Genomic DNA, 24,041 nt, shown 5'->3' with positions numbered 1-24,041 from the left:
TGTGATCACCTCTGCGGTCAGCCCCGCACTCGGTCACTCACCCAGGAGCACCCAGCCTGACGCTGGGAGGACTGACTCAACTCAGGAGCGGGGATGGCGCCAGGGAGGTGAGCCCGGAGACGCCTCAGAGCCCAGTGTCCTGCCGGCACTCAGGACATGATGATGCCCCTCTGCCCTCAACCCTTCCCCCCCCCCCCATTTTCTTGCCACCCTCCTCACGTTCTCGTGGACACCAGGCTTCCTCAGGAAAACCAGAGTTTTCCCTGCTCCCTAAGCACACTTGCTCAGCCCCAGACTGCTGCCCAAGCCCCTGAGCGGCCCCTCTCCTCAGCCCTGCAGGGTCCTCTCCCTACCCTGCCTCTCTTCCCTCCTCACCCCCGGGCACTATCTCACCGACAGGCTGGAGGAGCCTCTGTCTCAACTAGGCAAGACCACAGCTAGACATCATCGTCGCTGGGAACCACTCCACCCCTCTGATGACTGCTTAAAACCTTGTCACGAAATCAAGTGACTTCAGAGAGCAGAAATTAGGAGGGGAGGTGAATTTTTGTTTCTGAATTTTGTCACCAAAACAAAAAAGGTGACAGATGACAATGGGATGATCTGTTTTCCACAAAGTTGTTCTTCGCCCCGTGAGGCCTCTGTACTAAATGGGCTGGAGGAGGCACCCAGACCCCTCAAGAGCCCACAGTATAAACCCTCCTCTAATGAAATGGGCCCAAGACCTTCCTTCCCATAATGTCACCAGATCTGTACAGGATGGAGGGAAACTGTGTCCCATCCACTGATGCCTCTTTTTTTTTCCCCCCCGGCTGCACTGTGCCACTTGCAGGGATCTTAGTTCCTGGACCAGGGATTGAACCTGTGCCCCCTGCAGTGCAAGCATGGCGTCCTAACCACTGGACTGCCAGGGAATTCCCCCTGGTGCCTCTTTAAACACATACAGTCATTCTGTTTTGTAATACGGTATGGAACATTTCATAAACTGTTCTTTTTTTCTGCCCCAGTTTTCAAAATCTTAAAACGATTAAATTTTATTTAAATAAATGACTTGTAGAAGCCCGGAGCAAAAACGGAGAACCAGCTCAGCAGACCAGCTAGCTGTCTAGAACGTGCTCCTCCCTTCTCTGCTTCGAGCTGAGGTCCCCCCGGGGCGGGAGGCAGCAGGTGGGTGATGGCTTGGCCAGAGGGCATCTGAGCCCGGGCACTGGATGGCTTAGGCCTTGACTGAGCCCCACACACAAAGAGCGCTGTGTAGGCCAGCACGTAAGCAAATAACCTCTGAGAAGACAAATGAGAATAGCAGGATCTAGCCAGCAGCCTGGTCACATACACTTACAGACATTAAGCCCCCAACGAGGTCACTGGCGTGAGGATCATCGTCCTTAGCACCGAACTGCGGTGAATATAATTCAGTGGTTCTTAGAATTTCCAGCACACGGTCTAAGGCTTCTGTCACAGGCATGGGACTGCTTTCCTGGGCAGCATTGATGATATTGATTACCTATAATATGGAGAGAAAAGACCTGAGTTTCATAACCTTAAAGACAATGGGAAAGCAATCCAGAGAGTCAGGCTGGCTAGGGCTCAACACTAACTCAAGACAAGTTAAAATGCTCATGTCACACATCCTCTCTTCAGAGGAGGCAGCTCCATACAACTAGGAGAGCATCACTATTGTTGTGGATCCCTGTTTCTTCTTGCCGAAAACAATCAAACAGGACAGCAAGGGACTTCCGTGCTCAACGGAGACCGACCACAAACTGTTTCACCTTGGTGATGGGCGCCTCGATCGTCATGGAATGTATCCGGGCCATGGAAGAGTGTCGTCTCTGGCTGGAAACTGTGGAGAGATCACATGATGCAGAAATCAGGGTGTGCACAGCCTCGGGCACCTGTCTCCCTTCCTGCCCCAGGCCCCGGCGTGCTCAGCTACACAATGAGAGGGTAGGAGCAGAACTACCTGGTCGCTGAGCTTCCTTCCCATCCTAACAAGCCTGGGATGCTGGCATCAACAACTCTGCTCCCTCCAGTTCTAGGCACTAGGACGCACGTGCCCCCACAGACTGAACTTCTGAGGTCACAGGCCAGAGAGAAAACAGAGGAAATAATCTCGCAAGTCAAGGCCAAACAGTTAGCCTCTTTTTGTGTTTATAACAATAAGGCTTTATAATTATTCAGCCTGCTGCTCTCCAGGAGTGAAATGTTCTGAAAGACAATGCCACACAGGCTCTTTGTTTCATATATGGCAGGAGCAATAAATACAACTCAACTAACTGAAATACATGAATTTCTGGTTCAATTTTCAAGGCATCCTTTGGTGCTTTCCACTCATGCTTAATCTAGACAGATGAGGTAAATATCTTAAGTGAGGCAGGCAGAAAATCTTAGGCTCTAAAGTTTGTTAATTTTTTGTTGCTCCTGTCAAGATCCAGTTCCTTTGGGGTGGGGAGAAGCCTGAGCAGTGAACAGGCAGGAAAAAATATTCACATAGTGTTCTGTGTCTCTCCCTGAAAGCCCCCACTGTCAGGCCAAATGCTGTTTACCAAAGGCCTTAAAGGACCGCAGACTGTTCCACAGCCTGATGCGCCAGCCTTATTTTACCAAACTGCGGCCCAAGGAGAAACAACCAAAATTAACCAACTCAGGGGCTCTCAAATGCTTTAATCTTTGGAGACCAACAAAACTCCTTAAATCTAATTTTGGCCATCAGCACATGGTTGCCGTCTTTCCATTTTACCCGACAAGGTCATTAAGCCAAAAATAAAAACCACTATCCTATCACTATGTCATAAAAAGACTTGCTCTCATTTAAAAATATAATGAAAGGGACATATACTTATCAAAACCAAACAATACTGTGAATGCAGTAAGGTAAGAAAAACAAATAAAAGGTATAAAGATTGTCGTGACTGTGTATGCAGAAAGTTTGAAAGAATCTGCAAACACTACTCTTAACAATGGATGAGTAAATTTATCAAGGTTACTGGTTACAAGGTCAACACGCAAAGGTCAATTATATTACTATATACTAGCAACAAGTGACAAACAAATAAAAAACACCATTATGACAGCATCAAAAAAACATCAATATTTAGGAATAAATCTAATGGAAAGATGTGCAAGATTTATACACTGAAAATGCAAAACACTGCTGAGAAAAAATAAAAGACAACCTAAATAAAGACAAAGAGCATGTTCATGTTTTGAAAGACTCAGCGTTATCCAGATTTCAATTTTCCCCAAACTGATCTACAGATTTAAGACACTCGCAAATAAAATCCCAGGAGGTTTTGTGTGTGTGTGAGTGTGTGTAAACTAACAAGCCGATTCTAAATGTTATATGGAAATGAAAGGACCTAGAATAGCCAAGATAATCTTGTAGAACTTTACACTACCAGATATTGAGACTTACCATGTGACCACAGGAATCAATCATGGTATTAGTGCAAGCAAGGACTAACATAACAATGAAATAGAACAGAGTCCAGAAAACAGACCATATATTTATAGTCAACTGGTTTACAATAATGAAAGTACTGCAAAAGATGGTTTTTTCAATATGGTGATGGGCCAGTTGGGTTTCCCTGTAGGGTGGAAATTCATCCTTGATCCATACCCTCACTAGATATAAAACTTAATTTGAAATGGATTACAGACCCAAAGTTAAAGGTAAAACAATAAAGCTTCTAGAAGAAAATACGGGAGAATATACCATGGCCTTGGGATGGAGAAAGATTTCTTAAACAGGACACAAAAAAGCAAGATTCATTAAGAACCTCTGTTCATTAAAACACCACTAAAAGAGTGAAAAAGCAATCTCCAGACTAAGAACAATACATATGGAATACTTATGTCCATATCTAGAATATAAATAGAATTCCTACACACCAACAAGAGAAAGATAAACAACCCAGTGATAAAAATGGGCAAAATATTTGAACATCACTTCACAAAAGAGGGTATCCAAATGGCCAATAAGCATATAAAAGGGGTGCTCGACCTCATTAGTCATTAGGAAAATTAAAATTAAAACCACATCTGGTAGAATAGCTAAAGTTTAGAACACTGGTATAACCAAGTGTGGGAGGACGCAGAGCAACTGGAACTCTCAGAGATTACTGATGGTACCTGGTACAACCCACACTGCAGAACTGTCTGCAGCTGCCCAAAGCCCAAGCAAGTCCACCCCTAGGTAGGAGATGAACAACACGTCCCCCTCCCCCCCCACACACACACACATACTTGCATAAAAATATTCACAGCAGCCTTGCTCTTAACAGCTCCAAAGTGGAAGAGGAGCAGGAAGGGCCATTAATAAGAGAATGGATAAACAAACTGTAGCATATTCATACAACGGAGTCCTACCAAGCAATGAAAAAGAACTGATGCACCAAGCAACACAGATGAATCTCAAGAACACTAAAAGGAGAGAAAGAAGCCAGACACACAGAATGCATGCTGTACGATTCCATTATTTCCATGAAGCACTAGAAGAGGCCAAATTAACTTACGGTGCAGAAATCAGTGGATGCCTCTGTGTGGAGAAACGTGTGCAAGTGCAGGCCTGCACGTGTGCATTTTCTGTATCGATTTTGGGCGGTGGGTGGTTACAGTCTATATAGAAGTGTCAAAACCTATTGAACTCAACACTTAATACAAACTGTATCATATGTAAATTACAAGTCAATTAAAAAGAACAGTGATTAAAAACCAAAAACATTAAAAGAAAAATGTTTAACTCTTAAAAATACAGAAATGGAAAAAGTAATCCAAAGGATGCACAGAAGTCAGACTGTGGCGGTAAAGACGGTTCAGGGCACGAGTGACTCGCCACACTCACGCCCCCTCGCGTGGTCTCTGTGGGCAGCATGATCATCCCCATTTGATGATAAAGAAATGGAAGCACACAGGTCTATCCCCAAGGCTGTACACAAAGTAGATGAAGTGGGACCTGAATCAAGGTCATGCTGAGGCCAAAGCCCACACTCTTCCCTGTAATATCACTTTGCTCCCTGCCCTCGCAGCAGGGGTGGGATCCCTTTATCTTCCAAGTGCAAGGGACACATAAGCATATCTTCCGGTCCTCACAACAAACCCATGAGAGAAGTGAGGCACTGGATCTCTACTGTAACATCTGCAAAGTTTTGGATTTTTATCTAGTAACAATCAACTCCATGTGCTTCCCAATTCATCTTTGAGTCAAAGTACATAGCTAGCAGTAATATTTGCCTCCACGTTATCTACTGATAATTTTCATTGCATCTTTAAAACTCCTAGATCATTCAGGAATTTTACATATCTACATAATCTTTAAAAAATTATATCCCTGGGCTTCCTAGGTGGCGCAGTGGTTAAGAATCTGCCTGCCAATGCAGAGGTCACGGGTTCGATCCCAGCTCCAGGAAGATCCCACATGCCGCGGAGCAACTAAGCCCGCGTGCCAAAAAAAAAAAAAAAAAAAATTATATCCCTATGCAAATACAGAAAAATGGTACAAATCAACCGGTTTGCAAGGCAGAAATAGAAACCCAGATGTAAAGAACAAACATATGGACACCAAGGGGGGAAAGCGGGGAGGATTGGGGGGGGAATGAATTGGGAGATTGGGATACCAAATTGTACACTCTAAATGTATGCAGTTTATTGTATGTTAACTGTATTTCAATAAAAGTTCTTAAAAAAAAAGAAAATCAGTATCAGAAATCAGAAATAATCAAAATAACACTAGAAATCATATCTAACTTTATTCCCATAATCTTGCTTTTAAAAAATTATTAAATCACTTCTTAACCTTGAAAAGTTACTAAAAGCATAACACTGTTTTAACAAAAAAAAAGTTATATCCCACTTAGAACTTAAATAATATTTGCTTATTAAAAGTCTTTCACATCCCCAAATGCAGCTCACTTCCCCACCAAAAGGTAAGCTTCCATGGCAGACTGCCACCCACAATGGAATATATCATTGAGAACTTCCAAATGCGTTACACATACAATTATAGCAGATAAACTGACATCTGCTGTTACAGTTCAGGAAAACAACTATAGAACAGATGGTAAAAGGTATCTTCTTTTTTTCTTTATTCCCTGACTCCATCGAAAGGGTCAGAATGGAACCCACTGGCAAAGGAGCCCGGGGCGAAGGAGAAATGGACACAGACTGCGAGCGGTCCCCTTCCCTCTCCTGAGCAGGAGTGGGGGCAGCGACCCAGGGATAAGACTGGGGAGGAAGCGTCACGTGTGCCCGTGCAGTCAGTGCTCACAGGACCAGGCTTCCTCCTCTTGTCTTTGTCACCTACCTTCGCTTGTTCGAGAGGCCACAGTTCTGACATCTAGTGAGCTTTTTCTCCTGTCTTTATGTTTGCCTGACTGATTATCTGTGGAAACAATTAAAATATAAATTACCTCTGAAAGGGATTTTAACAACATATTAGGAAAATTACCAACATAAAACTTCTAAAAAACAACATTTAAGAATTACCAATAAAATACCATTTAGGATGTCACAAAAATCAACACAGTGCACAGAGATGAAGGCTATGAACAATTAGGCTTTAAGGGAGGCTGACTTTTCTCGAGTGCTTTTCCGTTTCCAGATTATGTAATTACAGAGTCCCATGATGCAAAAACTAGCAGAAATGAACTCAGGAGAACGTCACCTATTACACTTCTACACAACTGAATAAAGTGGTGGGAACATTTTGATCCCCATCCACCCTTGCCCCAAAGGAAAAAAACAAAATCTGCCTTGTATTTTTTTCTACAATACAAGCTCTAAAACGTCTGAGGGAAGAATGTGCCTCTCTTTGGAGGGTAGTACAGGGAGCACTAGTCTCGGGTGTATTCTCTGCCCCCACTTCCCGTGGATGGCACCACTATCCTTCCAGGCCCAAACAGGGCTTGTCTTGGACTCCTCTCTCTCCCTGACCCCACGCCAATCAATGACAAGGCAAAGCTGACCTTCCTTCCTGTGCCCTCCTCTGTGCACCGCTGGGTGTCACATGTGGCGGCAAGCCTCTCCAACCTGTCTCTGTTTCACAGACGAGGAAACTGGGAGCTGCCGTGCAGATGAGCGAGCACACAGCTGGCGCTCGAGCTCAGCTCTCCCACCTGCAGCTTCTGTCTTCTCTGCCTTTTCCTGGCTTCCTCAGCTGGATTCCTGCTCACAAAAAGGATCCAAATGCGGGCCCTTGGTACTGCTCCCACCGTCCAGAACCTTCCCCACCTGCTATCTGCTACCTTCTCTTCTATGTGGGCACTGGCAGTGACCTTGTTACTACATCTGAAGGACACGATTCAGTCCTTACCTGACTTGACTGACTTGTGGTGCTACACACAACTGATCATGCTTGCTGGAGACTTCTGGTCTGCACAAGTCCACGCTGGCTTTCCTTACATCTCCTACTTTTCCTTCCTAGTTTCCATCACGATTCATTCCCTCTTCCTCAGCACAGGTTCGCTCCTCTTAGCCCTCCTTCTCTTCTCAGACAACACAATTCCCTCAAGAGACCTCATTCTTTCCTACAGCTTTGACTAATTCCTGTGTTGCTGTCTTATCCCAGGCCTTCCTCCTGAGTTCCAGACTTACATCTGAACTGGCCACTGGTCACCTCTGTCTGGACTCCCCTCAGGAGCTTCAAATGAGCTCACTATCCAAAAGAGTTCACTCATCTTCTCCCAAATCACTCCTTATCCCAGGTCGCCAAACGGCATCTACCTTTTTGCTTAAATTGAAGAGAAGTCATCCACGATTCCTCCTTGCTCCTCTCCCTCAAGAGGTCAGATAAATCTATGGACTTGACCTCCTAAATACCTCTGTAATCTACCCCTGCCCTGTCCCTGTCCTGGCTCAGACACTTGTCATCCTCCTCTGGATGATAATGACAGCCTGCCTCATGGGTCCTACCGGGCCCAACTTTGCCCCCTTCGACCCATTCTCTACAGGGAGCCAAGTGATCCTCCTGAAACAAAAATGTGGCCAGACCACTCTCCCGATTAAAACATTTTAATCGTTCATCACTGTTTTTAAGATCATATTTAAATTCCCCAGTCTGGCACGCAGAGTCCTATGATATCTGGACCTCCTCTCCCCAGCCATCACGAACTATTTATGATGTGCTGGTTCACCTTCTAAACCTCTCTGCCTTGGTACAAAGGTTTACCCCCGCTTCGGAATGTGCCTCTCCCCTGCCACCTCCTTCACCTGGTTAAGTCTCAGTCCTCTTTGAAGATGCAGGTGAGATGCGGTTTAGGTATCATCACCTCTGGGAAATTTTTCCCTGATGCCTCACCCCCACCCCCAACACTGCCAGTAACCACCTGCTTTACTGACTGTCTTCCTTGCCAGCTGTGAATGACATGAGGGCAGAAATAACCTTCCCCTCCCTTTCCTAGGTGCTTGGCACAGTCAGCACATTAACGGATGCTCAACAGACACATCTGCTTCTCCAACCAACTGCACATGCCTGTACACAAATCAAACTACCGTGAATACAACCACTCTGAGTCCATGGCTCCCTCACTCAGAACCCATCAGCACCTCAGAGATAAAGAGGAACCTACTGGCAGTCAAGGACAGGAACTGTCTGCTTGCAACAGCCCGCCTTTCACCTCTCGCTGTGTTGACTACGCATGGGCTGTGTTGGTACAGTCCCTTCCCCCCCCCCCCACCCCAGGAACAGCCTTGGCATCTGCTCCCTCTGCCTCCGACCTATGACCTGGCGCCCTCTCCAAGTGCTCGCCCCTTCCAACTGCACCTCCTCTCAACCACGCACAGACCCCAGCCCCTCTCCTTCCTCTGAGCTTAGTGGAGATCGGTGTGCACACAGCTGGCTGAGAAGACTGCGCACTGAACTTCTCGATGTTCTTCATTCTTCTTCCTTTTTGCCACTCAACAAACACCTACTGGGCATCTACCACGTGTCAGGCTGTAAGCCAGGCGCTAGGGATGTGAAGACGAATGAGGTGCGGTCCACATTCTCACAGGGGCAGTCCAGAAGCGAACAAAAGCGGGTGAACTAAGAGTGACAGTCATGGCTCTGAAGTGCAGAAGGAGCCCCAGGAGGAAGGAGCAGGTCTCCTCTGGGGGAGGGCAGGGAGGAGATGAGCAGCGCTTTGCAGCGGAACCCGGAAGAGGAGGAAGGCGTCTCCGGAGGAGGATGCCGCCTGCGCGGAAGGGGCACGGTGCGGCTGGAAGGAAGCAAGCAGCAAGCGTGGGGGCACACAAGCAAGCTTCCACTCCTACTCAACGTCTTACGTTACCTTCCCTGGGCAGCAAGACTAGACCTGCCTGCTCCCGACAGCCCTGTTCAGATCCCTGCTCCTCTGAGTCCCCAGAGCACTTTGTTGCTGGTTCTTAAAGCACCTCCAGCTGCCAGGCTGCTGCTCCCGCGGGGAAGGCCGAGGGGCTCACAAGGCCGGGTGACCCTGACCTCTCAACCAGCCCGCGGCCGGGAAGGGACACCCACACCCGACCCAGGCCAGCGCAGGGAACGCTAAACCGGCCTCCGCCGACCTGGGCTCGGGTTCAGCACCGCCCGCGACTTCACGTCTCTCGGATTCCTGTTCCAGAAAATGCGATCCTTCCGCACTGCCCAACTTTTTAGGAGAGGAAAGGGCAGGTGGTGTCCTGGTGTCCGGATGGAGGCGGCTGCTGTTCCTTGGCCTGCTGGGTAGATCCAGGGGAGCCTGGAGAAGCCCTGGGGAACAGGAACCACCCAGCAGCCGCCTCCATCCGGACACCAGGACACCGCCTGCCCTGGCCGGAGCTCCGTTCTGGGTCTGAGGAAGCTGAGAACCAGGCTTCTTATGTGACTTGCCGCAAAGTCACTCTGCGAAGAGACTTTCGGAGAACTTTCTCGGACGCTCTCAACAGTTCGAGCGTTTGAGGAGCGCCAGAGCTGCACCGGGACCCCACCTCGGGGTCTCACGACTCCACACGGCCAAGCCTCTAGCTGCCGCCCAGCCCCAGGCTCCCTGCTTCCTCCTCCTGCTCTTAAGAAAGCTCACTTTCTCCAGGTCCACAGTAATACTCCTTCAGGTCTGCCAGGTCCAGACCGCGGCTGCGCATGAGAACACCTGTAAAATACACCTACGCCCTGCTCCGCACCACCTGACCCGCAACCTGGCCCGTGGCCGGCAAGGCCCTTCCGGACCCCCTCCTTGTCCCTGCGCTAACCATCCCCCTACTAGAAACACAGAAAGCAGGTTTCTCACAAGCAGAGACAGTCACCTGGCCTGGCACGTGCGCCCCGTGCACTGTCTTGGATGAATTATGCCCTGGCCTGTTTTCTCTCCTCTACACGATGGCAATGTTGGTATTCTCAGCTCTGAACCCTCCTTCCAGGTAATCTGTTACATACAGGCTCCGAAACCTTCTCAGAGTTCAGGTGTCATTATGCTACTCCCTCACTCAAAAATTCTCCAACTCCCTCTGCCTACAGAAGAAAATCCTAATTTCCCACCTACCATCTAAGGATCCTTCATGATCCCAACTCCTTTCCACACCGACCTTTTATACCAGTCAATATTTTTAACCCTGCTCTTTTTAGAATACACTCTGTACTTTCCTTCTTCAGTAACTGTTTTTACCAGGGTGAGTCAAAAATTGTCCACACTCCAGTTATAGTAAAACTTCTGTTGGCCGCACAGCCAGAGTGCAGATAATTTTTGACTCACCCTGGTATTTCTGCAATGTTTTTCCTCCCACACCCATCTTCTTACTCAAATCCACTTCTCCCTGCCTGGAGCTTTCTCCTCTTCCCCTGCCTTTCTCACCCACTAATGATCACTTCTTATCACTTGCTATGTGTCCCTTGGTGTCAGTATGTTTCTCCTCTTTCCAGATTACAGCCTGATTACTCTTGGGGCACCCACAAAAACTGTCCTGGCGTGTGCTTCAGAGCTTCTGGAGCTGGCCATCTGGATTTGAGTGCCAGCTCTACCACTTTCTAGATGGATATCCCTGGGCAAATTATGTAGCCTCTCAGTTTCCTTCATCTATAAAGTGTCTACCCCTCTGGGTTCCTGCACGGCTTCAACTAAACACACTGTAAGTTAAGTACTCGGCACAGTGCCTCATACACAATAAACATTCAGAAAAACACAGGGGAAAACGTCCTAGAACGAATAAGTGAACTGTTCTGGTACTGCTGAAAGCACATCATCAATAGTTGAAGGGATGGAAGACAAAGTCTTCTGCTTGGAGGCTCCTACAGACTAGCTGGGCAACCAGAGCAAGGCCTGGGTGTGGCAGGGTGCCAAAAAGCATCCACACAGGCTGGATGGAGAGCCTCTGGCATGGAGCCGGAGTGGACCTGCACCATCACAAGTGAGGGCCAGAGTAGGAAGGGGTCCTGCTGAAGCCATGACATACCCTGGAAGGAAACGGGTGACTCCAGGCCAGGGAAAAACATCTGCTGTCACACAGATAACGGGATGAGCGGATGGTGCCCAAAGCACAGTAAGTCCTCACAAGACAGATACGACGTGAGGCAAGTCTGAGGGGTCCACCTGCCTCCCTGTAGGCTGGTGGTGAAAGCGTCCCTGCTAAAGTACTGCAGTCTGATACCAACACCGTTGCCTCTTAAAGCACAGATCAGGCCAACAAACCACACTTCTTCACGTAAGTTCATGCATTGGAGACGACCAGTTCTCTCCCCACAGGCTGAGACCCACCCCAGGACACCTGTCGGAACGCCCACCTGTGCTCAGGTCCTTTGACTCAGAAACCAGCCTGGGAATCAGGGAGAGAAATGCTGCCACCCTGCTAGGAAAATACAGCCCCACCTACGCACCAAGCAAGCTCGTCAGAGGCAGGGTCTGTTTTTATTTTTATTTTCTCAAAAGCTCAATCAAGGAACCCTAAGAATGAATATGGGGCACCGTACCTGTATGAGTGTCAGACTGAACACATTCAGCTATTTTCTCAGCCTAAAAATGAATTTTAGAAGTCATTAGTTCTGAGTGCCTAGTTACCGCAGGAAGGGAAATCTTGCTGGGTCCCTGGGGTCCCAAGGGCTCTCCTTACATACCTTATTGTTGCCATTGCACATTCTGATAATGGACACATAGTGTCTAATTTTTCTGCAAGTAGAAAACAATGCATTATTTCTCTCCTGGCTCTCTATCCTGGTGGATATCGAGCTAATTTTTCATTACAGAAAGAGCATCTCTCTTTCATAATACACACAATGCTTGGAGGAGAGCAGCTCTATTGTTTGTGGCCAAGGCCACCCATAAACACACAGGAGTCTACAAGCATTCTCTGGTGTCTCTGTAGCAGAGAAGTTGACTCTTCAGTAAAAACAACAAAATCCTTCCGAGGCATCACAACATATAATAAAAAATGCCTCTTTTAAAAATGTACTACATGTTAATGAAGCAAATGCCTTTAATTCCTTAACGTGTTTTCATTTTCACAACCCTTCATATGGATGCTCTTCAAGTTTCAACAAACAGCCTGCTCACAGTCATTCATGGACACAGCCACAGGCCACACTGGGGCCGAATGTGCGAGTCTAGGACAAAACCACCGGGGCTTATCTCAGAAGATGCTGACTCTCCTTCCTTATTTATTGTTCCTTCGAGTTTTCAGCTTTTCCCCTTGATAATCCGATCCCTACAGAGTTATCCCCCCAAAATTTGGAAAGGACATAAAAAGGCAAAGAATCAGAACAGAGAGCCCACACAGAGCTCTCTCTCTGAGGCAATCACCAGCTGGCAGTAAAGTCTGGTGACCAAGCACGTGAGCCACACGGTCAGCGCAGAGGACCCCGGGCTGAGCCTCACCTCTCTAAGCCTCTGTCCAACAGAGACAGTCACAGTGCCCACATCACAGGGCTGCGGTCAGGACCAAATGAAGTGACATCCACCAGGCACTGAGAGCCTCCCCGGGGAGGGGAGGGCTCATGGACAGCAGCAGTTGTTACAACCACCATCGCCACACCTCCTCCTGGTCTTTTTTTCCTTCTTTTGGTTTCATGACTGAGATGATATACTAGGTATGATTTTACATTTTGACTTTTGCATTTATCAAAAACATTTCCCCTATAATTTAGTTTTTTATGATCATCATTTCTAATGGTTGTGTATTTTATTGTTGGGTGTTCTAGAATTCACATTCACAATTTTCCACTGCTGGTATTATTTAAGATAGATTCTGAGACACACCATATGACATTTTAAGGCTCCTGATAGACACTGCCTTCCAATCTGTGGTCACATCTGTTTCATATGCGTTTACATACATGTTAGTATTTAAAATACTTTTACCTAGTTTGATAATTCTGTGCAGAAATAACACACAGGCTATCAAATTAGATTGAAATCTTTTAAATATAGGGAGTCTGCCAGTGAGTGTTCTTAGCACACAGTTCAGTAGAGTGGCACTCGGATTTGAATACTTTAGTCTTTTATGTGCTCACACAGCTTAAGCAAGACTGTCGGCGTCTGGTGGCTCTGGGGGGCCAGCTGGAGGCTCAGGCTGCAACCACGAGCAAACCACCCTGGCAGGCCATTCTTTGACGGTAGCTGATCTCGTTATAAGTCTTTCTTAGAAATTTCTGCATGCAGTTCTTAACTTAGTTAAGTATTCAAAGCAAATTCTGCAATAAGCCAAACATGGTACGTTGACTGAAGTACTTGTTTTTTCCACTTACCCTCCCTGTCCAATGACAGGTATTATCTTCACATTTTGTTGTACGTTATCTCCATTTTTCTTTTTGGCAGAGTAAATTCCTTGCCATTCCTATAAATGGAATGTAAGCATCATTATACACTGTGTTCAAAACATACACCTAAGCATTTTCCACCTCATGTTTCCATTCATTTACCATGGCCACTAAAGCAATTAGGATAATAAAACCATCCCAACCCCAAAGGCAATTTTGGGTAATCCGACAATTCTTTCTCAACCTCCCAAGTCCATCTTCTCCTAGATTGCCAACAAAGGCCAGGTCACCACAGTCTAAATGGTTGTGTGTTTTCAGTGGCTTTCTGCTGGCAAGAGAGGCCCTGGGCCCACAAATGGGGAGCACTCTTTCAGGTCCAGCTTCCTCCTCTCACACCTCCTAGCTGCTGTGGTGGAGGGGAAGCGTGGCCTCTGCCCCTGCGTTTGGGAGGGGGAGAGACTCAGGACTGGGGCAGCAAAGGGGCTGCCCTCTCTGTTGTGTACCTTCTGCAGGTAGGGTGGGGACGGTGAGCTAACAGCCAGGACGGGGCTCACGCAGAACAACTACGTGAGACCTTAAAAGCCAGCGCTGCCATTGTTTTTGTCGTGCTCTCTGGAGCAGACAGAATACAGGGATTCACTGCGATGGGAGAGCAGGTATGCCCAGGCTGTGACCACAGGGAGCAAACAGGGGCTACAGGTGGCTCCCCTACTCCGGGGTTGATGGAGAGAAACCTGGGATGGGGCTGGGTTCTGTGACCACTTAAACCATTCTAAATTCCTCCAAGAGTCACCAAGGTCCTTAAGCTATAAAAATCCCTAAAACCCACTGTAGGACCTTGAATTCCTAGGGTGTTTCATACCCTTCTTGAACTTCCTGAGTTGCACAGGGCCTAGAGCTGACCCAGGTGGGGAGTGGAACACCACGGCAGCCTAGCTCAAGTCTCCTGTTCGTACTCTTACGCAGAGTCAGTTCTGAAATCTGTGCTCGGGGAGTGGCAACCTGCATGCAAATGCTAATGGTAAAGTCTCATCTTCAGACTCCTCTGGGAAAGTGGATCCAAGAGAAACCAGGACACTGACAGAACCGAAGGATGGTTATTGAGGCTTCCCGATGTCCTTCTGAACACAATGGGCACCAAGAAAGGACTAAATTAAAAAACAGCCCAAGAGCCCAGCTAGGTGCTTACTTGCCCTGGAGCAAAAGGGAGTGCGGGCCTTACTCACTCCAGTTCTGAGGGGAGAGTGGCCTGTGCCTGAAACGGGCAAGGACTAGACAGGGATCCTTGGGCAGGACTGTGCAGCCTGTCCTCCACATTCACAGCCCCACGAAGCCACCTCAGAAGGCTTCAGCACACAGCTCTAAGAGTTACTTCTGAAGCTCACTATCCAGAGAAATACAGGAAACGGATTGTGCTGATGTTTGCAAACCTCTGTGAATATACCAACCACCAATGAACTGTACACTTTAAAGGGATGGATTGTATGGCATATGAATTCTCTCTCAACAGAGCTGTTATAAAAAGAGAGAGAGGACAAATATGGGAGACCAATTCAGTCAGCCAGTCAGCACTTCAAAACATATATTCAGGATTTTCTCCTCCATTCCTTTCTGAACAGATATGGGCAGCTGCCAGATCCCACATCAAGGTGTAAGAAGCCCTGTCAGCCAAAGCTGGACAGTCCAGGTGAGGGAGGACAATTTAGCCAATGACTTTGCTTGGATAATAGAGCTGCCTGTAAGTTTTCCAGTCTACAATGGAAACAAAAAATATTTTTTTGTCTCTCAAAAAAAAATATTTTTTGAGACAGCAGAGGCTGGAGATGGATCAGGTCTTTTGTTATTGGGGGATGAGAGAAAATCATCGCTCTACAAGTGGATTCCAAGATGACAGCAGGATGTTGAAACAGACCTTGGAAAAGACCCTGGGACTAAAACTGGGAGACACCTATGTAGAGCAGAAAAGATGCTCAACAACAAAGGAGCTTTCTGAGGCACCAGCAGGGGACAAACAGCCCTGGTAAACCTGGGAGGAAAGAGATGGAGGAAAGTGGGAGAAGAGGGGAGGCAGCGAGGGAGAAAAGACGGAGAGTCCCCGGAGCTGCGGAAGGGAAAAGGTGTGGAAAGCTAAAGGGCTCTGCGGCTGTACCTCATCCTCAGAGGCCGGCAGCCGAGCAGCTAGCGTTTCTTCAGCACCTACAAGACACAGTTTCTCAGGGGAAAAATGCAAAACTGCTACAAGAGAAGAGCCAGTAGAAGGCTTAGGTATCTGAGAAGATGGGAGGCCAGGGCTTCTAGGGCCCTGAAAGAGAAGACTTAGGGAAGAAGAAACGGGGGGGGAGAGTCAAGAAGGACACATAAAGGGCTGCAAGGAAGGAGCGTGGGACTGAAAATCAAGGTGCTGAATAGTTATGAGTGTCACCTGAAAGGGGAGCCACTGGCTGAGAGCAGCAGGCAGAGGAGGTTTATAGAGAGTGGTGTTTGCAATAGTCTCTGTTTGAACATCATCAGAATTTCTCCTCTGCCCCCAAGACTATCCAACTGATTGGACACCCAGAAGCTGACATTCCAAAGCCCTGCCCCAGTCACCTGACCACTTCTGAAGGCTCCATCCTGGTTCCCAGCACATGTCTGAACTCTCTCCACTGACCATGGTACCATTGTTTGCCCAGGGCCAGCTGATTCTCCACAAGCCCTTCTTCTCCCTAGGGAGACTCAGTCAGAAAGGCCGTATATCTTTCTCCTCAAAAAACTGCCCAGCTAAGTGGTCTGTCCTGCTGCAGGGTTGGCCATGAATCAGCAGGGTACCAACAGAAGACAAATGGCAGCTTCTGCACTCTCCCCAAGAACTCAGAATCACACAAAACAAATGCCTGGGGTCTTTTTTGAAATAAAGCAGTATAGAGGTTGATAATATGATAATCTTTCATATTCTCTGCTCACAGCAAATACCGATTTTAGAGAACAGGTGTCCTGCTGTTGGGATTCGAGGCTCTTTGTCCCTGGTGCCTGACAGCATAACTCAGGAGGCGAGACGCTGTTCCCAGGGATCTGGATGGATCCCAGAGCCTACAGTTAATCCTCTGGATCCCCGCTCCCCCATCTTGACTTGCTCTCCTCAGTGAGAGTGAGATGGGATTCCTCACTGCAAGTGTAGATGCCAGATCAAGGAGCACAAGAGCCACCACCTCTGTTTCACACCCCACTGAACCTCACAGCAAAACCACTGGCTGACGCGGTGGCAGCACGGGACCTAACTGCCAGGACTGGGGAGGCACGATAAAGCCCCTCGGAGGCTGCTGGGGTCTGCGATGGCTGCTGTCCTGTAGCTGCCTTCCGAGGACGCCCCTCTCAGCTCAGGGAGGGAACACTGGTGGGCCTGAGCACCTAAGGTCTCTTCATTCATTTCAGACTTCATCTCTCTTTCCAGAGGACCTGCCACTCTCCAGTAAGAAAATCATCATCCTCGACAGAAAAGCTGAAGGTAAAACAGGATTCGAGCAGTGCCCGTTTTTGTGACTGCCCTGAGAGTGCACCACTGGGCCCCGCAGCTGGCCTGTTCTTTCCCTGTTCTCGCTGCAAAGCCATCTTGTGCTCAGAGCCACGGGAAAGCAAAGGACACCAGCCCACTGATAGTGTCTTCGAGGGGCCCAAGCCAAGTGGAGGTATAAGCCTTGCACAGCCTCTCTGCCCCCTCTGGCAGACTGCTCTTGTGTGCTGTGGGAGGCATGGGCCAAATGCCACAGGGAAAGGGCATCACTGCCACAGGGCCTCCAGACAGCTGGCAGGACAGCAGGTCACCAATTTTTCAAATGTTCTGAATAATCAGATTCATAGCCCCAATTTCTGAAAGTTAAAAAGTGCCCAGCAAGAAAAGCCTAAGAATGACTACGGAAAGTGGTAGCCTTTTCCTTCTCATCACATTTAAAAACCTAGTAACAGTGAGGTGCTGTCAGAAGCCACAGTTTAGAGAGAGAAATAACCTTTCAGACTGAACCTGCCTTGCTTTGTCTACCCATCCAGCAACACAGTGCTGTGACTTCTCACATCAAAATGTAATGACTCCTTTTATCTGTCTGTTTTGCACCCTGCAATGAGTTCTCTAAGGAATTTTTGTTTTGCTCTTCTTTCTATACCAGAATCTAGCACACATGGCATGCAAAAAATGCTGAATGAATGAACGAGACTCAGAGAACTGACGGGTTCAGAGAATGTGTCAACGCACTGGCAATCCTTTACCATTTGCCAACATACACCACTTAGAAGATCAATTATTAGAAAGATCACCTTACTTATTACAAAAATGAAAACAATGATTTTAAGTGTCAAAATTACTCCTATTGGCTGATCAGGATATATATATATACACTTTCTTGGCCTCAGTTTCCTCATCTGCAAAATGGGCATAACAGAGATAACACTATCTATACTTCCCCAGGCTTCTGGGAAGAGTGAGACTGAGATTACCAGGCTCTCGCAGTGCTCAGTGACTGCTAAGTCTCCTTCATTCCCTCTTTGTTATGTGAAAATAACAAGGGTACTGACCTCTTACTTACCTTGCCTATCCTGATGCATGAATTTATAGTATCGAGCAAATCAGCCTTTTTTTCATTTATAGGCACTTCTGCTAACTCCTTCCCTATTAATTCACCTGACTGATAGCCCATTGTTGTTTCAAATGCCGGATTTGCATACTGAGGGGGAGACAAAAGAAAAAACATCAAGTGCATTAAAAGAAATTTTGAAAAGAGGACAGTCAAAGGTGTTCAACCTAAACCATCATATTTTTTCCCCAGAAAGCCCAGAAGCCTGGTGCTCACTATGATGGTTGTAAAGCCACAAGAACACAACCCCAGAAAAACCTCAGAGTCTGGAGAAGCCTCTGCTCTGATGACATGGGGCTGGGCTTGCTACCATGTTCTCCTGAGGCTCCAGGGAGGGCAGCAGGCCCACTCCCACTTAAACACCAGCAGAGGAAAGAAGCTGCATGGAGACAGACCCGGGCCTGCCACAAAAGGGCTGTTAAGATTATGACACAGTGGAAGAAAGCACCAGACGGGGAGTCTGAAAATCCAGGCTCTACTCTCACAAGTCATTTAACCTCTCCAAGTCTCAGTCTACACATCTGTTTAATGGGGATGACACACTTATTTCGCCTCTCTCACATGATGCAAATGAATGATGAGTGTGGAAAGCAGGCTATGAACTGGGACGTGTTTACAAATGTGAGGCTTTACGGTTAAATTTCAAATAGGACTGTAAGACTAGAAGAAAATAAATGGAAAAGCTGTGCATGTGCTAATAAAAATAACAAATAATGATGATAAAACAATAATCATACTGTTTAAGGTTTGTTTTCCTTGCTAGGCACTGTAGTAAGCACTTCACACACAGTAACTCATTTAGTCCTCAGAACATCCTTACAAAAAGGTAGGCTATTGTTAGCATTAATATTATTCCCATTTGTACAGATGAGAGCAGATTCAGACAGATTTAGTAACCTGACGGAAGATGCCCTGCTAGGAAGGGGCTGAGGCTGACTGGAACCCAGGCCTGACTGATACCAAGCCTGAGACCTCGAGCACTGGCCAGTGTCTCCTCTCAGGGCAGCAACTCCTGTATGCTGACATCATCAGCTCTTTACCAAGAAACTCACTAGTTAAAGTGAAGAACTGGAGTACTCGGAACTAAAATCCAAGTGGGGCTTGTTCTCAGACAAAAGGAACATTCCTCTGGCACCACTCACTCTTTTGCTGTTATCTGAAAACCATGTTATCTTAAGTCACTTATAGGAAGTCACTTTGCTAATAATGGGTAATTTGTTAAGTAATTACTAGTTTATTTTTGGAATTTTCAGTAGTTTCCAGTACATTTCTATAGGTGTAAACTATCTTCAAAAACAGTAAGAGAGGTGAAAGCGTGCAGCCCTTACGGGCGGAGCCTCTCCTTGCCACAGCAGTCTCTCCCCACCCCGCTCCACCCCAGGAATCATCCTCTGGACAAAAGTCCCTCCTTGCTAAATAAATGAATGAGCAAAAAAGTGAGAAATAATAAATGCAGATGCCATACTTCTACAGAATATTTTCTAGCACATTAAGCAATTGTTAGAACCTTTTCTTACCTATAGGGAATTTATTTTAAATTACATATTTTATAGATTTTGTTCTGATAATCCTCTAAGGAAAAACTGGTCCCTTGAACTTCAAAGAAAAAAAAAACACAATAACATATTGGAGGGGTTCAATCCTAAAAATGCAAACGAACCAGAAATTCAGAAGGACAAACTTTCAAAATAACAAACCTGTATAATGTGGTCTTCACTTGTAATTTCAATTGCTTCTTGACTCTTCTCTAATGCAGTGAATATTGAGTTACAAGCCCTTTATGGGTAGAAGAGAAAAAGGACTGATTCATGTAAATGCTATAAAATGTAATACAATCCTGGGATATTACATTAACTTCTTTAAATGTGTTCTCTGATTATAAAGGTAACTAATGCTATCTCAAGAAAAAGAAGGGGGAAATATTAAAAGGCATAAGGAAGAAATAAACACCTCCTGCAACCCCACTACTTGGGATCCTGACTGTGCACAATTTGGTGCCCTCCTTTGCATCCTAAGGACAAGGGGACCAGGTGGAACACACACCAGGGTCAGATCACAGCCCTTCACTGGCTGTGGGACAGGACTGAACCTCCCTGGGTCTCCCTTCTCACCATCTGAAGGGTCTCGTGAGGACTCAGTGAGAAAATGGAGTCGAGAACCCCACACGAAGCCTGGAAGAAAGGAGGCAGCCGTGGTTTGCAGCTATCATTTTCAACAAGTTCCTTCCACAACATCGGGATCATCGGGATCACAGGCTTTGTGCCCTGCTTCCACCTAGCCTTACGTGTGAGCGTTCTCCTTTGCCCTCAGTGTGGGAAAACATTTCTTAACTGCACAGGTGACAAACATGTAGTTTTTTTTTTAATCAGAAAATAAAAATAAATGAGATACTACATCATAATCACTAGGAGAGCTATAATCAAAAAGAGATAGGGAGTTCCCTAGTGGCCTAGTGGATAGGATTCTGGACTTCCACTGCCCAGGCCCGGTTTCAGTCCCTGGCTGGGGAACTGAGATCCCACAAGCCGTGCAGTGTGGCCAAATAAATAACATTTTTTTAAAAATAGAGGTTAAAAACAAGTGTTGGTGAGGAACCCTTGTGCACTGCTGGTGGGAGTGTAAAATGGTGTAGCTGCTTTGGAAACCAGTCTGGCAGTTCCTCAAGCTGTTAAACATAGTTACCATACGACCCAGCAATTTCACTCCTAGGTGGATACCCTACAGAAATGAAAACATACTTCTACACAAAAACTTACAGCCCACAGGTGGAAACAACCCTAATGTCCATCACCTGATTACTGGATGAATAAAATGTGGTCTGTCCATACAATGGGATACTATGCACATATAAAAATATAAAGTCCTTACACATGCCATAATACGGTTGAAACTTGAAAAACATTATGCTAAGTTAAGTCAGTCCCAAAGGACCACATATGGTATGATTCTATTTATATGAAATGTCCAGAACAGGCAAATCTACACAGAGAGAGAAATTAGATTAGTGGTTATCTAGGGCTGGGGGTAATGAAAATGTTCTAAAATTGTGGTGATGGTTGCACAACTCTGTGAACATACTAAAAGCCACTGAATTGCATACTTTAAATAGGTAAATTGTATAGAATGTGAATTATATCTCAATAAATCTGTTTAAAAATAAATGAGATTAAATCATCTGAAATCCCGAAACATACATGTCAATTGGTGTTCCAGGCAACGTCTTGTGTAAATGTACGTGTAATATATGTACTTATAAAAACAGGATCATACTCTACAGTCTGACAATCTGCTTGTCCCACTGAACAATATACATTAACATCTCTCCATATCAATGATGAGTTCCCTATCATCACGTTTAGTAACTATATAATATTCTATTGTAAAGTTATACCATAATTTATTCAAACAAATTCCCCATGACTGGACACTTAGGCTGCTTTCAGTTTTTTTCTTGCATATGCCTCATACGATGAAAAAAAGAAAGCAACTGTCTACTTGTACATAAAGTGCAGAGATTAGATGACGAAAATCAACAATTACAATACTTTTCATTATTCCTGGTATTACTAAACTGTCTAGCTAAATAAGACAAAGCAGCTTAGCCAATAAAAATTAGCTCGTCTTGGCATATAAAAAGTATGTGAATTACCTTAATAAAGCTGTTATTTGAAAAAAACAAGAACCAAAAAACAACGAGAAGTAAGTTTCCATCTCTGATGTAACAAGCTTGGAGGAGATGCATCTGTGAGAACCCCTACTGGGTTTTACCACTCTTTTTTTAATTTTTGCAGATCTGGTAAATAAAAATGGTGTATCATTTTCATTTCTTTGGTTACCAGTGAAGCTTCACAATTTTTCATGTTTATTGGCCATTAATATCTCCTATAAACTGCTTGTTTACAACATGTCCTTTAAAATTTCTTTATTACATGTTCCGGTTTTTAAACTGATTCACCAAAACTCTTTACATATTTAGGATATTACCCTGTCCGTCCTATATGTTATGAATGTATTTTCCCCAGTTTGTTATTTGTCTAAATTTTTAACATTATTTAAGGTACTTTTACTGAGACAAGCTTAACATTTTTATGTTGTCTAATCTGATTCTCTTCCTTTATGAAATCTGGCTTTTATGCCATGCTTGGTTTAAAAAGACTTCACTATCCAATTACATATGTTCACTTATATTTTTAGTACTTATGTGGCCCTACTTTTTAACATTACGCACACTGGAGTTTATTTTGGGACTGGCTGTGAGATCACGACATAACCTAATTTTCTTTCCAAATAGTTAACAAGTTGTCACAATTCTATTCACTGAAAAGTCCACCCTTTCCTGTGTGAATTTAAATTGCCACGTTGAACTCATATACTTATGTTCTTAATTCTTCAATACTCTCACATCTATTTCAGGACTTTACATTCTAGTTTACTGATCTAGCAGTAACACAAAATTGCTTGTTACAGCTTTTCAGTCCCTTTTAATATCTCTCAGAACAAGTCTCTCTCTATTGCTCCCAATTCTCTAGCCCCAGACTTCCCCTTTCCCTTCATATTTTCACATCTCCCTTTAGAATGGACGTCGCCCTTTCGCTGTCGGCTGGCGCACAGAAAACAAAGCAGAGCATGAGGAGAGACAATGAGTGCAGTGTTGAAAATGTGGGTTACAACCTAAAGAACTACCTTGGCCACGTGCTGCATGTGAGATCTCGATGTAAGTCAGTAAACCTCCCTGGGTCTCGGTTTCTGCATCGTGATTCGTGATGTGACAAAATAAGCTCTAACATCACCCCCTGCTCCACAATTTCACTCCCTTCTCAGAGAGGACGGCAGCCCAGCTCACTGTGGGCGTGCTGCAGCCAGGCTGAGGAAGACCCAGGAGTCAGAAGGAGGCAGGCCCAAGGCCAACCGTCCATCTCAAGTTTCCCTGAAAAGTTGGGCAACAAAAAAGGAGCTCTTTTTGCAGACCTCACTAGCCCTGAAACACCTCTGGCTCAGCAGCACTTCTTTGCTACCTCACGCTTCATTTCATCTCATCTATGAGGTATTTTTCTTCTCTGCATGTGGTACCCTGTGCTGGTCCCTACCAACCTTAATACTTCAAATTCTAATCCCCTTATCTCTGCCTTGAGCACAAAGAGAATTTCATTCTCTCTTTGATCCTGGTAAAGGAATAGAAGACCTGGTTAAAGAACAGAAGACCACCCAAGGAAGAGACCTAGGATGATAAAGAGCTACTGACATTTTTTTTCACTTCTGTCAACTTCATATAATAACTTTTCTGCTTTTCTCACTCTACAAGAACTAGGTTTACACTTATTTCAGTTAAAAAAAAAACTGTTTAGCAACAGCAAATTAGAAAATGCCTACTGTAGAGAAGAAAAAATGTCACCTACGAGAGATAATAATGTTAACAGGTTGGGTGTGTGTGTATATTAAAAGTAATTTTTTAATTAAAAAACAAAACAGATAATTCAGTATATATACCTCTGCATCCTGCTTTTTCATTTGCTGTTATTTTGGAGCCCCATTTTTTTTTTTTTCTTTTTTTCCTTTGGCTGTGCCATGTGGCTTGTGGGATCTTAGTTCCCCCACTAGGAATCAAACCCAGACCCTGGCAGTGACAGCACCGAGTTTTAATCACTGGACTGCCAGGGAATTCCCCATTGGAGCCCCATCTTTAAATACTGAGTCTCCAATCACTAACATGACCACCTGTTAGACATCCAGGCAGACTCGGAGGAAGTCCTATATGAGGAGAGATG

The 24,041-nt window shown here is 45.6% G+C and overlaps 1 protein-coding gene across 2 annotated transcripts in view; it reads right to left on the bottom strand.

Moving 5' to 3' along the window:
* Positions 1-24,041, bottom strand: part of PDE8A (phosphodiesterase 8A) — a 148,987-nt gene that overhangs the window by 32,732 nt on the left and 92,214 nt on the right. For both annotated transcript variants that reach the window (XM_057720858.1, XM_057720859.1), the window contains 8 exons: positions 19,974-20,052; positions 18,229-18,366; positions 13,661-13,749; positions 12,035-12,086; positions 11,891-11,933; positions 6,302-6,379; positions 1,773-1,843; positions 1,340-1,504 (listed from right to left, as the gene is read on the bottom strand). In XM_057720858.1, coding sequence (XP_057576841.1) covers positions 1,340-1,504; positions 1,773-1,843; positions 6,302-6,379; positions 11,891-11,933; positions 12,035-12,086; positions 13,661-13,749; positions 18,229-18,366; positions 19,974-20,052 — 715 coding nt within the window. The remainder of the gene's footprint in view (positions 1-1,339; positions 1,505-1,772; positions 1,844-6,301; positions 6,380-11,890; positions 11,934-12,034; positions 12,087-13,660; positions 13,750-18,228; positions 18,367-19,973; positions 20,053-24,041) is intronic.

This window comes from Hippopotamus amphibius, chromosome 2 (assembly GCF_030028045.1).
Source record: "Hippopotamus amphibius kiboko isolate mHipAmp2 chromosome 2, mHipAmp2.hap2, whole genome shotgun sequence".
Lineage (NCBI taxonomy): Eukaryota > Metazoa > Chordata > Mammalia > Artiodactyla > Hippopotamidae > Hippopotamus > Hippopotamus amphibius.
Note: the sequence above shows the minus strand (reverse complement) of the source record. Positions and strands in the feature narration are given on the sequence as shown.